The 15,014-nt window shown below is 37.1% G+C and overlaps 1 protein-coding gene across 4 annotated transcripts in view; it reads right to left on the bottom strand.

Annotated features, from left to right (window-relative positions):
• cv-c (RhoGTPase activating protein) overlaps positions 1-15,014 on the bottom strand; it is a 243,896-nt gene that overhangs the window by 3,643 nt on the left and 225,239 nt on the right. For 2 of the 4 annotated variants that reach the window (XM_087405032.1, XM_011066803.2), the window contains 4 exons: positions 1,571-3,290; positions 803-1,140; positions 541-692; positions 7-288 (listed from right to left, as the gene is read on the bottom strand). In XM_087405032.1, the coding sequence (XP_087261158.1) occupies positions 7-288; positions 541-692; positions 803-1,140; positions 1,571-3,290 (2,492 nt within the window). Of the gene's footprint in view, positions 1-6; positions 292-540; positions 693-802; positions 1,141-1,570; positions 3,291-15,014 lie in introns of all 4 variants that reach the window. The other 2 variants (XM_087405031.1, XM_087405033.1) reach the window with 1 other exon arrangement.

Here is a 15,014-nt window from a genome sequence, read left to right on the forward strand (position 1 = left end):
ATTCACCTTAATACACAATAATCTCGGGCGGGAAGCGGACTCATGTTTCCGGTAGCGTATTGGAAGACCTCCACATTGGTGTCCAATTTGGTCACCAGTCTGTATTTTAAAAGTTGTGGATCCCAGATGTGTCTTTCTCTCAGCACACGATGTAATAGCTCGTTTGGAGGAGCCTCGACTTCAGTTGATACTCGCCAGAGACGAAGCGGATGTCCATCGCCAACCTTTTTATACGCCATTTCTACGCTGTTATCAGCAGGATTGTTTACTGTGACCCAACCGCGACTTCTGCTAGAACGAATTACAATATTCAATTCAACGCGTTATAAATCTTCTGTTAATCTATTTTATTATTCTAGTACTATTTATTTATGACTTGTTTGATCTTAACTTGATATACTGTATTCTTTTCAGTCTTTCTTTCATTTATATTTGTCTACATAAAGATATATATCTTTGATTTGAAAATTTTTAACTGTTTATATTACTTCTTTATTTTTTTCACAAATAAATTGAATCATAATAATGGCAAATACTCACTTTTCTCGCGCTTCTTTCAGCAACGCCGAGGTACAGGCGTACAGGTATCCCCTCCAATCCTGCTTCAATTCCGAACCGAGTTCCTCCAGAGCGACTGGAATGCTCTCTTCCATATAATTAAAGTGACACTGCGTTAACATGTCCGACGAGACCTGAAAGAACCGGAAGAGGCATGAGCCATGCCCTTCCCTCGTTCACGCTTGTGATCGAACCAAGCGCGCGAGCAATCGCAATCGATGAATAACGATGCTTTAGCACTCACCATGAATAATTCACGATGCATCTTGACCAGATACAGAAGACAGTCGTGAGCAGCTTTATTTTCCGACAATTCCCGCTGATCGGGAATGCCCACAGTCTTTCGCCTACGTGGCGACACGCTGCTCGACCTGTTAGTCACGTTTGTGTTACTGTGGTTGAAGTGAAACAGGCTCGGGGCTAGACACACAGCCAGATTCGAGGCTGTCATTTGGTTATAAGGCGAGTTGCTGGCGACATGATTGAGAAAATCGAGCAGAGTTTCCAGTGCCTCGCGATGTTCATCTGGGAGTAGTAATAGGACGCACTGCACAGCATCGGGTCGCAATTCTACTGGTACATCTGCGAAAACAACCGATCCATTATAAAATCATATTTCTCTCTCCTTATAATTAATTATAGTTGTTAATTTTTAAATGCTTTTTTGATATCATACTCGATTTTTTTTTCTAATACTTCTTCCGTTGCTTATAATTTTTTTTATTAATAAAAATACGTATTGCTTGATACCGTTATATTTCTTAATATCTAACATTTCGATTTAAAAAAATTGTTTACAATATGTTCATTTTTAAAAGTTATAAGCAACCGAATTGGGGGTTGGATATGTCATGCTCAAGTGTGTTATTCCCATAGTGTAGTGTTCAAGAATTTGGAGACACGGTAGTGTCTCGGCGCTAAGCCAAGTGCAGCGACACTGCCGTGGCTACTTTATGCGAGTCGGCGAATTGCGGAATGAATTATACTTTAAAAAACAAGGAATCGCACTTACGTTGAAAGATAGCGATGAACGTTTCCGAGAGCTTGTTCGTCAGCAGAGCCTCCGGCAGCTCTCTGAAATACTGTTTGACAAGATCGGCAACATCGAATGCCTGCTGTCCATCAAAATTGATATTGTCCCCTTGAGTTTCCGTCATGATCTTCAACTTTTGTATCCTCGACTTGACGCCGCTCTTTCTAAAAATTCCCACTTGATCCAAAGCGTTGGCTCTCAGCCATCTCAAAGCGATCTGGATACATTTAGGTAATGCTTGACCGGTCCTCTGTAGAGACAGCAGGAGTGGCACTCCGAAAACTGTCTTGTCTTTATAATCAGGCGTCTTAATTTTCCTGATGAATTTCGGAAGCTCCCAGTTCCAACCAGTACGATGAGTCGGACAATACCGTTCCATGCATGCTGTGAGTTTTAGCAGTGCCAGTTTCCTTAGAACTAAAAGTTGTCCGCATGACATGGAAGCCATCGCTCTAGGACACAATGGATCTAAGAGTTCGGGGTAGAGCGATCCTCTCTGGAAACTGTGCCACCTCACAACGGTGCCCTTGTGCCTAGGCAATTCTTCTTCCGGTTCGGAATCCCTACTAGCCACAGTGGAGCCACTCTCTTGACTACCGGCCAATTCAGAGCTCCTGGATCTAGATTTTTCTCGGTAGACTGTCACCTCTTTAGATAGCGACTTGCCTTCCCTATGCGATTCATCACGGCGCCGGAAACTCTTGCGCATCTTATCTTCCCGCTTCGAAGATACTGCCTTTTCATCCTTGTCTTGCGCGAGTTTGTCGCGATACCTCTGCGATTCCTTGCCGAGATTTAGGCTACCACCGCGGGTGTTGATCGGTGAATTCTTTCCCGGCGTGGAATTTTGGGAACGCTCCTTGGAACTTTGTGAACGTACATTCACGAACTCTAGCACCTTCGCGTGATTGCTATTAGCATCGCGAAAATATCGGTGTCGCCAGTTCATCGGCTGGCATTCGGAGTCGCTCAGCGCGCCCTGATCCTCCCTCCCGCGATGTAAAAATCGACGGGCGCGATTCATCTTTGTGCGAGTCGGCGTCGGCGTCGGTCCACCACCTTGCGAACCATCCGAGCAGTAGCTGGAGGAATCGTCGCCGAAGGGACTAGGCGTGTTCGCCATCGGAGACGGTGGTAGATGATAAGGAGAGGCCGGTAGAGTGACCGGCGAACCGGGAATTTGTACAGGCGAAGCTGATAGGAGTTCGTTGAAGGACACCGGCGCCGGCTCCGTGGGCGACACATCCACGCAGTTCAGTTCCTTCATCTTCTGCTGCATGGACATCACATCGAGCACTTGAGGACCGCTGATCACCACTCCGTCACGATTCTGGCGTTTCCTCCGTCGCGATTTTAGGGACTCCACGCGCCTCAGAAAAGCTTTTGCGCCATCCCGTAGCCTCTCCGAACCGGATCTGCGAAATCGCGTACCGTTTTCCCCATCAGGAAGAGTTCCTGGTGGTAAGCTGCCGTACCGTAGATTCTCCAGCATGGTATCTTCCGCCTCTTCAGCCTCCAGACGATCCTCGAGGGAATCGTCCTCGGACGCAGCATTTTGCCCGGCGATCGCTTGCAGCCTCTCGACGTTTGCCGTTGTGACGTCGCCTATGCGTGACCAGCGTCTTGTCCTCTTCTCGAAGGTCCATTTTTCGCTCAAGGCGCATTGCGTGTCCTCGTCGGATTCGTCACCACCAGCACTCTGTATCACAAATGATAACATATAATTTAAAATAAAGCGAATTTTAATGTACAACAACTAATTATAATACACAATATTTCCCTAAAATCGCATTAATGCAACATTTTATAATAAATAATAATAAACCGGAGAAAAGAAATGAAAAGATCATACGATAATAATTATTTGGATAATAGTTATGATTTTAATAAAACAATTTCTGTTACAGAGAAAACATATTAACCAGTTTTATGAAAACTTGGTTTATTAAAGCCATCGTTGAAGCATTAAATTTAATTGAATTACTGTGCAGATAACAACCATAATAATTAATTTTAACAAGAATATCATAGTTATTTTGATCGACCTAGATTTTCAAGCAAAAACGCGATGTAGTAAAATGTGATTCACCAAGCTGAATCACGATCCAGTTGAATCTGGATCCGGGAACTTCATTCAAATGTGAGAATTTCATTCGTGCGGCTTTCGCGAGCAGGGCCTCGAACCCATTTATTTCGCACGAGGATAATCCTGTCGCGTGCAAGGTGCGATTCGGGCAAGTACAAAGTAAGTAATAAACTAGCCGACCGGCGCGTATAATCTGTAAAAGCCTGGGCGTTTCTTCCGCGGGATTACAGCGGGCTAACAAAATGGCGAAAGAATGTGTGACTCATGTGTATCTGGCGTAACGTTCGTACGAGAGAGAAACGTAATGCTGGAAATAAACGATACTCATTGAACGTTTAATGAACGACAGTACTTTGCAATCAATTCGTAAAGACGAAATTAAGGACCGCCATTGAAAAACAGGCGAATCGCGCCCGTGCTCTGTAATTAATTGTAGAAAGTGTTCCGTGCACTGGCCACTTTTACCAGTTGTAATCGGCGATGGGGTCTTAAGGTCTCAAGTTAAGTATTTCCTGTGCCCTCGGTAATGAAAGAAAAAAGAAATTACTGGCTCCATAATCGCGAGGTCATCAGTTGGTGTAATAAGAATTTAGTGGTTTCCGAAGGACTGACAAATCGCGGAACTTGAGATTTTCGAGAACAAAATCGCGCTGTTATCACGTCAGGGTGATTTCGACTAAACTCCGATTAACTTATGCCCATTTCCATCAATGTGGATTAATTTTAATCTCAGTTTAACTTACTCTTCGTCTTTTTCTAATCTTTAGAGATTAAAGTTAAATTACATTAGTGGAAACGGGCATTAATCGGTTAACTCGAACGATAAATACCTGTTTCTATCAATGTAATTTAATTTTAATCTCCGTCCAATTAATTCTTTATCTTTTTCTAGTTCTAAAAATTAGATAAAAAAATAAGTTATTCTTAATCCTTCTTTTGATACATTAAACACAATTCTATTAATTAATAGAATTTTATTCGTTTAATATTTAATAAATATTTTATTATTTGATAAATATTATTAAATATAATAGTGTTGATTAAGTTAATCAAAGTCTGTTTGAAGTTGCTCTCAACAAAGTAAAAAGAATTATAGTATTTAGTGGAAATAGAACATTAGACAGCCAGTTGTCGGAGGAGATAAAAATTAAATAATCTTTTATTTGTGAATGATATACAATAATTTCTTATGTAATCCGTCAGTTTTATTTCAGATCACCATCAATTCAATAAGTGTTACAACAAGAAACATTTTAAATTTCCGTCACGTCAAAACAGTTTACGTCCTAATTATGTCCCCTAAATTAAATTTCATTGTACCTTTCGAAATTTATGGTAGACTATTACTGACTTACATCACTGCTCCGCTCATCCGGCCCGTCCGACGAGAACTGACACGGCCCCAAACCGCGTGTTCCTAATTCGTTTCAGGAAGCTTTGGACGTCCGGAAGAACGATTGTGCGCTTTTATCGCCACAATAAATCCCGTTTTATGTAGGAAATACGGCGTTTTCAGGGCAGGTTATGATACACGTTGTAAAAAATAATTTACTAGAACAATCTCGCGCAGCGCAACATGGGTGTTGAGTGGCTAATGCTCGAAATGGATTTACAGGTCTCCGTTATGAAGCCAAGTTTCGTTTTTTCGCGTCTTCCACATGGTTCTTGTTTTTTTTTTCTCGTTCGATTACGTGAGTGACCGAATAATAATGAGGTAGTGTTTCTCCTCGGGGATGTGGGCCACGGATAAAAATACGCGACATTGCACGCGCGGGAAATCGGCCTGGAAATAAGGCGTGGGCGACGCCGGCAGAAAATAGATTTTTGTGATTTCGAAGTGCATTTCGCGTTCTGTATTGGACTAATGCTAAAGGCGGGGCAGGCGAACGAGCTTTCGAAACTTTTCCGTCGAGACAGAAATAAAATCAGTCGGATGACGTCTGACAGCGACGTCGTCGACGGCATCGTCAACGAAGACGACGTCGACTTCGGTGACAAACGTCGAGTCTTTGACGAAGCCTGCGAGACAAGGTTCACTGGTGCAAGCCACGGTATAATTGCGAAACTATTTTTGCGCCGCTAATTATTCCTTCCGATGACCCCGTGCTTATAAATAAAACATCTCTTTTGCGCGCGGTAACACACAGAAATGGCACATTTCTTTTTTAATGGCGCCAGCTGACATCAATCATCCGAGAATTGGTACCAATGTCATTATAATACTTATATTCATCTAAAAATAAATCAAACGAGAAGTAAATGTAAAATGCATCATAGTTTCAACAACACAAAAATATTTACAACTTTTACAATATCATTTTTTATTTTATTATTGTATAATAAAAATATCCTTTCTTCTGTTTAACAAAGTTTATTTCTTCTATTGAATCCTCTTTACAGACATCCGTTTTAAAAAAAGTAAATAAAGTAAATAGTATAACATGAAAATGAATAAAATAAACATAATCAGAGAGCGTAAGTGCAAAAAACAGATTTTAGTGAAGTACGGTTGCTATATTACTATTATTTTTGGTTTTAATTTTTCTTAGACAGCTCATATTTCTTTAAGCGTGATATTGAGAATATTTTTGCATATAATGGCACACGTGTGGATTAACTAGTGTTCTTATAAGTGAGAATCTAACCAACTTTGTTCCATTTTTAATTAGCTTGATGAAAAATGGCAGAATCAGATAATTACTGAACACGTGAAAAAATTGAAAGACATGCTATGTTAGAGACACCTTATAGTTATGTAAGTGCATGTAGTGTACGCTATTTTTAATCAAACTAGTAGATTGGTCAGATTTCCTTCTAGGGACTCTAAGCATTAATCATCCCTATTTTATATAATGTAATTTTAACTAAATTATATAATTTAACTTTTATTTGAAAAATTTACTTAAAAAATTTCCAGTAAAATGTTTTTCAAATAAATATCTTCGGTTAAGTTGGATTCAAAATTCAGAATGTGCTACATACAGTTAATGCAAAATATTCTCATATATAATAAGTAAATGTGTACGTATTCAAATTCATACACGCGGCATCCTGAACTCACATAGATGTCACAATTGAATACACATACAGTCAAAATGTTAGAAGTCAGCGCTTTATAAAGAGTTGCATAATTTTCCTTCGTAGACTGTTGCATTTCTTGTAAATTGCGCATTCATAACTAAGATTCAAAACGTTATTCTCGCTTCTTAGGTGAGAAACGTGCGCGTGTGCGTGTTAAACGGTGCCACCGTACAAACTGTAAGAGACTTTTCTACGGTGAGAACGGATCTATTGTCATGTATTAGCGTGGATCACGTGAGGTCGCACACAGACATACAATTTGTGTGTGCTCAACGTAAAAATACAAAGGCGTCAAGTTTCGTAACGAGAAGCGATGTGTCGGTCCTATTGTTAGAAAGTCAACCGTCTTCGAGACGCACGAAAAGATGTCCATTTTCGGCTTAGTCACCTTTATAGGGATTTGACGAGATATCACGAGAAGTTGCATGGGTCACCATGTCGTTTCTCTTTTCTCGGTAACGGAGCAACTAGGGCAGCCTCTGATAGAACGAATTGATGGATAACAGCGGAACGAAAAGCTCTCGGATGCGTGAATGCCGATAATGACTTTCCGGATCAACAAAAACTGGAAGGCTAAATAGAATCTCTCGTTCGTGAATTGCGATAAGTACTTGGCATCATGTCGAAGAGGCTGACGAGAATATAAAGTATCCATTATTCTTTCAACGTATGAAATTAATGGTTTAATACTTTATTGACATAATTCAGAAGCATTTCAGTTTACAAACTTTGACAATTTATATTCTAAAGTTTTTTTTTCTTTGATTAAATTAAATGCAAATTAACACAGACCATCGTATATTCAACTACGAGAAGCAGACGAGAAAAACGAGACACTTCGGTGTTTCTAATTTTTATCCCATGTCGCGTATTTCGATTATTTTTACTTTCTCTCCGACATTTCGCCGTCATCATTAAATATTAAGCGTCACGCTTGACGAAGGGCAAGACGACTCTACGAGTCAACGACGAAGGCTATAGACATATATTTATGTTGCGGAGAATCGACGCGATAGATACTTTTCTTCATTCTCCTCCAAGGAGGATGCACCTTTAGTAATGCATCTAATGCGAGAGCGTTGGCATCAATTCTCTCTCTCTCTCTCTCTCTCTCTCTCTCTCTCTCTCTCTCTCTCTCTCTCTCTCTCTCTCTCTCTCCTTCATGCATAAGTTTCGCGGCTGATTATCATCCGTTCGGCACTTAGATCGTTCACTCGCTCGCATGCACGTATCTGCGTTTCCGTTCCGGCGTATTACTACGAAAGACGTGACGATACCCCCATACGTGAGTTATTTCCGCGCGGCACTTAACGAGCCGTGTCGCCCCGCCGTTTGTACGGTCGACGTCACTTCCGTCTAAGCAGGTTGAACAAACCTCCGTCCGTTGTTTTTCTGGGCCTGGACGATGGATGGTCCGACTTACACACGCGAATACGTGCGATCTCGGATATACGGAAGAATACTTGTTACACAAGAGAAAAAAATTCAGTTTGAATTCTGAGTATCCTATTAAATGCATATCTCATTAATTTATTCAATATTTCTGCGAAAGATGTGTAATATAATTTTGTTAATAAAATTATGTGAAGTCATAATCACATGCGTAATTCTTTATGTATTACATTAAAACTTCATTATCGTAAATACAGTTAAAAATATATATATAATATTGAAAATGCACATATTATCATCATTTTATGTCAAATAAAACATAATTATAAGGGATATAAAGTTTCAGACTTTGATCTAATGAATAGTCTATTCCTTTATTGTCTTGTAAGCAATTATAACAGAGTCGCATAAATTATAGCTAAATATTACAACCATTTATGAATGTTCATGTTGTCGGAATAATTGGTCGCGTTGGATTACCAATTAACCAACCGTCCTACAGGATGATAATTAATTTAATTTACGACGTCCAGATGAAAATGATCTATTGCGACAAGAAAATTTAGGAGCTGCTCCTTTCACAAAATAACACTGATTTTAGTATAACTATTTAGTTGCTCCTGTACGCTTTTTAAATGTAATCGACTATCACTAAAACTTCTGATTTAAGAGTGAAATTTGATACATGGTGATTACATTAATCTAAGTTTGACTAGAGATATAGTCAAAAGTAAAAATAATAAATAGTAATATATTAATAATATATAAAAAGAATGTTGGTCGAATCATAAAATGATATTATGACCATTACATATAACATTACATTTTGAATGTGATAAATTAATAAAGTCTAAAAAAGTATCTGAATAAAAAATGGATTAAATTTATCTACTATAGATATTAAACATATATAAACATTATTCACTCTTTAAATTCTGGGATGAATCTCACTCCAAGAGTGAAAATTCTATTCTTAATATATACGTTTTATATAGAAAATTCACAACTTTCTAAATTTTTTATAGTTAATCTTACTCTTAAAGAATGAAAATTCTACCGTTCTTTTCTTCGATTGAGATTTACTGCAAAAAATTTAGAGAGTTGTGAATTTTCTTCAATACAAAAAGGTCTGTATTATATATTGATACTTTTGTATAATAATTTCTGTAATTTGTATACGTGTTGATATTTATAAAAGAAGAATAAAATTTAGTGAATTGAAGAAATGAGCAATGCAATTGCCAATTGAACCAAGAAGAAAATCATGGTGCCTGGCAATGTTAAGCAAAAAGAGATCGCGGCTATAAATTCAATGACGACTGCTTGATACATCGCTAACAGGGGAGCTTATATTCGATGTTTCGCGTAAAGAAACGACTAACATGGCAAACCGTACGATTCTCGAGGACTTGTCACTGAATCACGGATTGTCAATGAAGAAATCCACTGCAGCCGCGACTGTAGCCGTTGCGATCCACGGAAATCCCTGGAATGTCGGTCTCCTCTACTTCTTTTACCATCGTCTCGTTCGCAAGTACGACGATAACATACTTTCGAATCGAGAATTTTAACTCACGGAATCGACAATACTCACAAGGAACGTGGCCAGTTTTTGCTCGCACAATTCGTTCGCGCTCGACTCTCGGCTAAGTTTCTCGAAATGCAACGGCCAAGGAAGAGCATAAAAAATATATTTAGAGCGTATTCTCGAAAAAAATGCACGTTAGCGACATTCTATTCTTGACAAAAATTCACAAAATCGATTGTTCAACTTTTAGTACCGGACCTTTATTACATATAATAGATCATTCATATCATGAATCAATTTTCATCATTTTTACAAGTAGATGTATAAAAATTATTAAATGATTCTTACATATACTTCAACATCTTAAGAAAGTATATATAAAGTTGTGTATTAAAAAAGAAGAAAGAATATAAAGAGATTTATATTTCTAGTTAAATATTTCTAATAAAGAAATTTCTTTAAAGAAAAAACATGCAAAAATAAAAGATTGACTCAATCATATGTTCCAAAAAAGTTAATAAAAGATATAATATCGTTTTCATTATAAATAAGTCCAGGAAAAACTGAGTTTCGTATCAAGTTTTCCTCAAGTCTATTTTGTGCTGACCGAAAAGCGAAATTCTAAGTTTAAAAACTTGTTGCATGCAACACGCGAAGAGAGAATTTTTATCGTGTACCACCCAGGGCGAACGAAAACATTCGAAAATCTAGGTCATCATTCTATGGTGGTTCTAAATTTGGGCCGTACGATCATCGTCGTATAGAAGCTTGCGATCTGTCGCGATCAGTGACACTCGATGTGCAGCAGCCTAACGAGTACGAATGGCCCGTCATTGTGTGGAACGTATATCACGAAATTCAATTAGCCTAACGTTAAAAAAACAGCCAGTTCAAACGGAGGCCACAGAAATATTTATGCGTCGTTTTCATTAACGAGACGGCTGTCCAATTTTAAGAGCCAAGGAAATATAAGAAATTAATGACACAGAAAGATAAAGTTATAGAAATAAAAATACAAACAGATATATTGAGCAGTATATTTATCTATTCATTTATCTATTTAGAGATGTATAGAAGTAATAAAATATTTATTAACATTTGACTTGAAACTGAATTTCCACTCTTTCCATAAATTATTATTTAATGAATTATCTTATTTCTTTTACTTTTTAATTTATTAATTTAGCTAACAAACTTAATCTAACTAATAAACTTAATTAATAAACAACTGACAATATAATATGAATTGCTGTCGTTTTAAAATTACATACAAATCTTGCTTTCTCAAAATTGGTACAATGATGATCAATGTCAATGAAAGAAATGATTTCCTACAAAGATTTTGCGCAAGAAAATATCGTACGATGACACTCCCGTCACACCTCATTAATCCCGATCACTTCCATCATCATCCTCATCATCCCTCACTTCCGGTACCATTAACTAACAACCATTCGCGAGGCGTCCTAACGGTGAGTAAATCCTCGTTTGCGAGAACCAGCTCGCCTAGTCGATCGATCGATCATTCCAATCGCAAGAATGTATTAGGACAGCGTCGGTTTCAGCGATAATTCTCGGTTGGAAAATCTCGTAGGAGTTTCTCCCGATGCGTACATTGAAAATGGCACGCGGCTGCATCCGGTGTACAGAGACATTTAAGTGGGAGGCAGATCATTATACACGTGATATGTTTTGATGCTGCATTGATAGAAAGAAGTGTTTATGACTATAATTGCATGGTAAAATAATTATGATTAGGAACTCCTTTTTTATGATGCTATAATAATAACCATACATATATGTAGTTCTCAAATATGAAAAAAATTATATCATAAATTATTAAATTATAATTTTAAACAATAATATGTAGTGCAAAAATTAAGATATAAATGGTAAGTAAAATAAATATTTTTATTTAGTAAATGCAATCGCAATTATACTGAATATTTTCTTAGATTTACTTACTAATTATTTAAGCTAATAGAAACAAAAAATATATTAAGAAAAAATTAAAGATTTTTAAGTAATGACACTGTTATTAAGCATAATTGATTTGTACATATAGTTGTTAAAAGAACTATAATTATATAGTTGTCCAAAAAAATAAATATAAATTATTTAAATATATTATAGTAATTGCAACCATTTTTTTCTCTGTATGGAAAATTTCGTTATTAAAAAAATAATTTTACAAGTTGTTTAGCTTTTTTGAAGTTTAATAGAGTTTATGATTTAAAACATTTAGAAATTGTTTGACAAACTGGCTAAACTCTGATTTGAATGCTCCTACGTTGCGTATACACGACTTCGTTGTCACGCCAGGGCTTCGCGCACAACGACGCCGCGCTGTCTGGCCGTCAGCCGTTTCTCCTGACGCTTCTCTCTCGACTCTCTCACAGGAGAGAAATCATCTCGTGGCATCCCGCTCTCGTCCCTTCGCTTGAGGCAGTGCGTGACACTTGTTTAATGCGCGTGACGTGTCCACATGTGTGTAGCTAAACGTTTCCGAAGAAAAACAGGGAAAACAGGCTGTGGTTTTTCTGTCATTATTTATTACTCGTACCATGGAAATGTCGTTTATTAGAGGCTCACTGGAATAAATCCGGAGAGTGCGCAAAACGTGGTATGAAGAAAATCACGATGTGCATACTGCATTTCAACGTGAAAGTAATCTTATTGCGTGCAAAACTCAGAATTAAAATAAAATCACGAAAAAAGACTCAGACTTTAAAATAGATAGCTAATTAATATTAACATTGATTATATTATCAAGCGTGAATTTAGCATGAATTAAAAATTGCCTAGCTTGCAAGATTTTATTCTTGCGTGAACGAGAGCTTGACATTAATCAATGTCTCTTTAGATCTTCATGTGTTCATAGACTGATTTCGATTTCTGTCTTCTTTGTGTTGCAAATCGCAGATAACCTGCAGCAGCGAGTCCGATTTAAGTCAAAATTTTGCAATGGACATCGGACATGGAACCATTGACTGCATTAAGTTGCGGCGCGTTGCAACGGTTCCGCGCGGTCATTGATTTAAACAACCGCGAACGGTATCGCGGTCTTCATCACGGTGTGACTTACTCTAATTGGTTTCTGAACGGTCCAATGGAAATTTATGGTAATATGTCGGCTCTCGGCCGCGAACGCTAACTGCTCACGGTTGCTCGCGCAGAACCGCGATAACTGCATCATCTGTAAATAAAGCGTTGCGATTTGACGGCGGCCACCATCGCCGCGAATAGATGCGTGCGGTTAAATCTAGAAAAGATCTTCTAATACGCCTAGAAAGTAGTGTTATTAGAATTACTATTCCTGATTTTTCATTCCTGATAAACTAACAAAGCATTTTATACTAGATTGAAAAAAAGGGTCTAGTAATAGCTACGAAATGTCGAATGAAGTAATTTTAATGTTTGGCGAACAAAAAATAATTTTATTTTTATATTACTTTAAATACGAAGCGCCACTACGGTCTGAATATTAAGATGTTGAATATATATATATACATATAAATGAATTAATCATTTCTGAAATTAAGTAGTGGCGCTTCGTATTTAAAGCAATGTATTTAACATAAACAGTTTTGTTTCCAATCTTATTGTTTATTTTTATAAATATTTAATAAGTAATACCAAACGGTTGATTACGTTATTAATATATTATAATATATAAATTATGTTTTTTAAATATTTAGAAAAAATTGTTTTTGATTATATTAACCGAGCATAAGATTAGAATTGTTTCATAACGTTTGGTAGCTATTATTAGATTCCTCTTTCAGTGTAGAGTTGATATTACTTTGAAAGCTTCGATTTCAAAAGTTCGAACTTTGAAGCTTCGAGTTTTAAAGCTTCGAAGCTTAAAATTTCTAAATTTCAATCTTCGAAACTTCAAAGAATCAAAATTATAAAATCATTAATTTAATACAGCTAATAATAATATATTTTTATAAAAAAATATACAAAAATATATTTTAATTTTTTTAATTTGAACTTCAAAAGTTCGAAGATTCGAATTATTTCAAAATGCCGAATGACTTTGAAGTTATCAAAAATAATATAGCCTTACTTTATACTGATACTTTTGTAGTTGTTAGAGATTGATTACATTGATATATTGATTTTAATAGATAATAACACACTTTACTGATTAATGGTACGTTATTATAATAGGCAATAATTTCTAGAAATAATGAAGTACTGTACGAGTATATTTAACGTTTCTAATTCTTGGAAAGATGCATTGCGGAGAACGATGCATTCCGTTTAGTGCTACACTCCAACCTGCAATTAAAAGTTGGGACAATTTTCTCGGTACTCCTCTTCCGGTGAATGTGAGAACGGTGATTATGTCGTGCAAGTGTAGCAGCGCAGCGCGATGGTTATTAAAAACTAGATCCGCGTCGGGCGTGCAAGATCGCGTTCAAATCATTATAACGGTGCGGCATAGAAATGCGCGAGCATATGCACGAGCGTGACAAGAGGACATTTATCCCGCGCTAATGACCGTTTCCTGTCATCCGATTTCTGCGGTATGCCACCTTAGAAACGCGCCTGTCTTTGCTCATGCTCGGCTTGATCGCTCGATAAGGAGCTTCTCGGGTCAGGGAGCTCTCGTGTTGCGGACCGACATCCCGCTCGGATAATCATCGCTGTCCTCATCGTCATCCGTGGATGTGTACTTTCTACGTAGAGACCGCATTCGCAGAAGAAATGACACGCTTTCGGTGCGGTTCCGACGAATTGGACGCGCTAATTATCGAGCGTGGGTACTTTCCTCTCACGCGGCACGTAGTATAATTACGGTAAGCTGAATTGTAACTGGATTAATTTGCGCGAGAGATAAGGATGTGAAGCTTGTTAACTTCTTGGTTAAAAGGAAGCCGTTACTCTGATGGAAAATTTATGTAACGAAATATGTATCAGGCTTCTTATAATAATACAATTTTTTAAATATAATTTTTATCGTTAATACGAAATAATAAATATGAGAAGAAAAAAGTATTACGCTTCCAAATGTTGTTTATTCGTATTTACATTGAATGTCGCAAGTTTCTCACGCTTCTGTTCATGTAGATATACTTAGACTGTAGATTAAAAGTACCTCTGCTTGTAATAAAAATATCACTCGTAATCTAATTTATGAAAAATTCAAAAATTTTAGAAACTTTTACAAAATAAATCTTGAAGGGGTAAAAAATAATGAAATCCTTTCTGAATATCTTGAAAAGATAACACTCTGAATATTTTTGCAATATATAAATACTATTTTATAAAAATATTCAGAGTCATAAAGAATTAATAAAAATAATTTCTGTACAAAAATTGTTAAG

Source organism: Acromyrmex echinatior, chromosome 4 (assembly GCF_024713525.1).
Source record: "Acromyrmex echinatior isolate Ae372 chromosome 4, ASM2471352v2, whole genome shotgun sequence".
NCBI lineage: Eukaryota > Metazoa > Arthropoda > Insecta > Hymenoptera > Formicidae > Acromyrmex > Acromyrmex echinatior.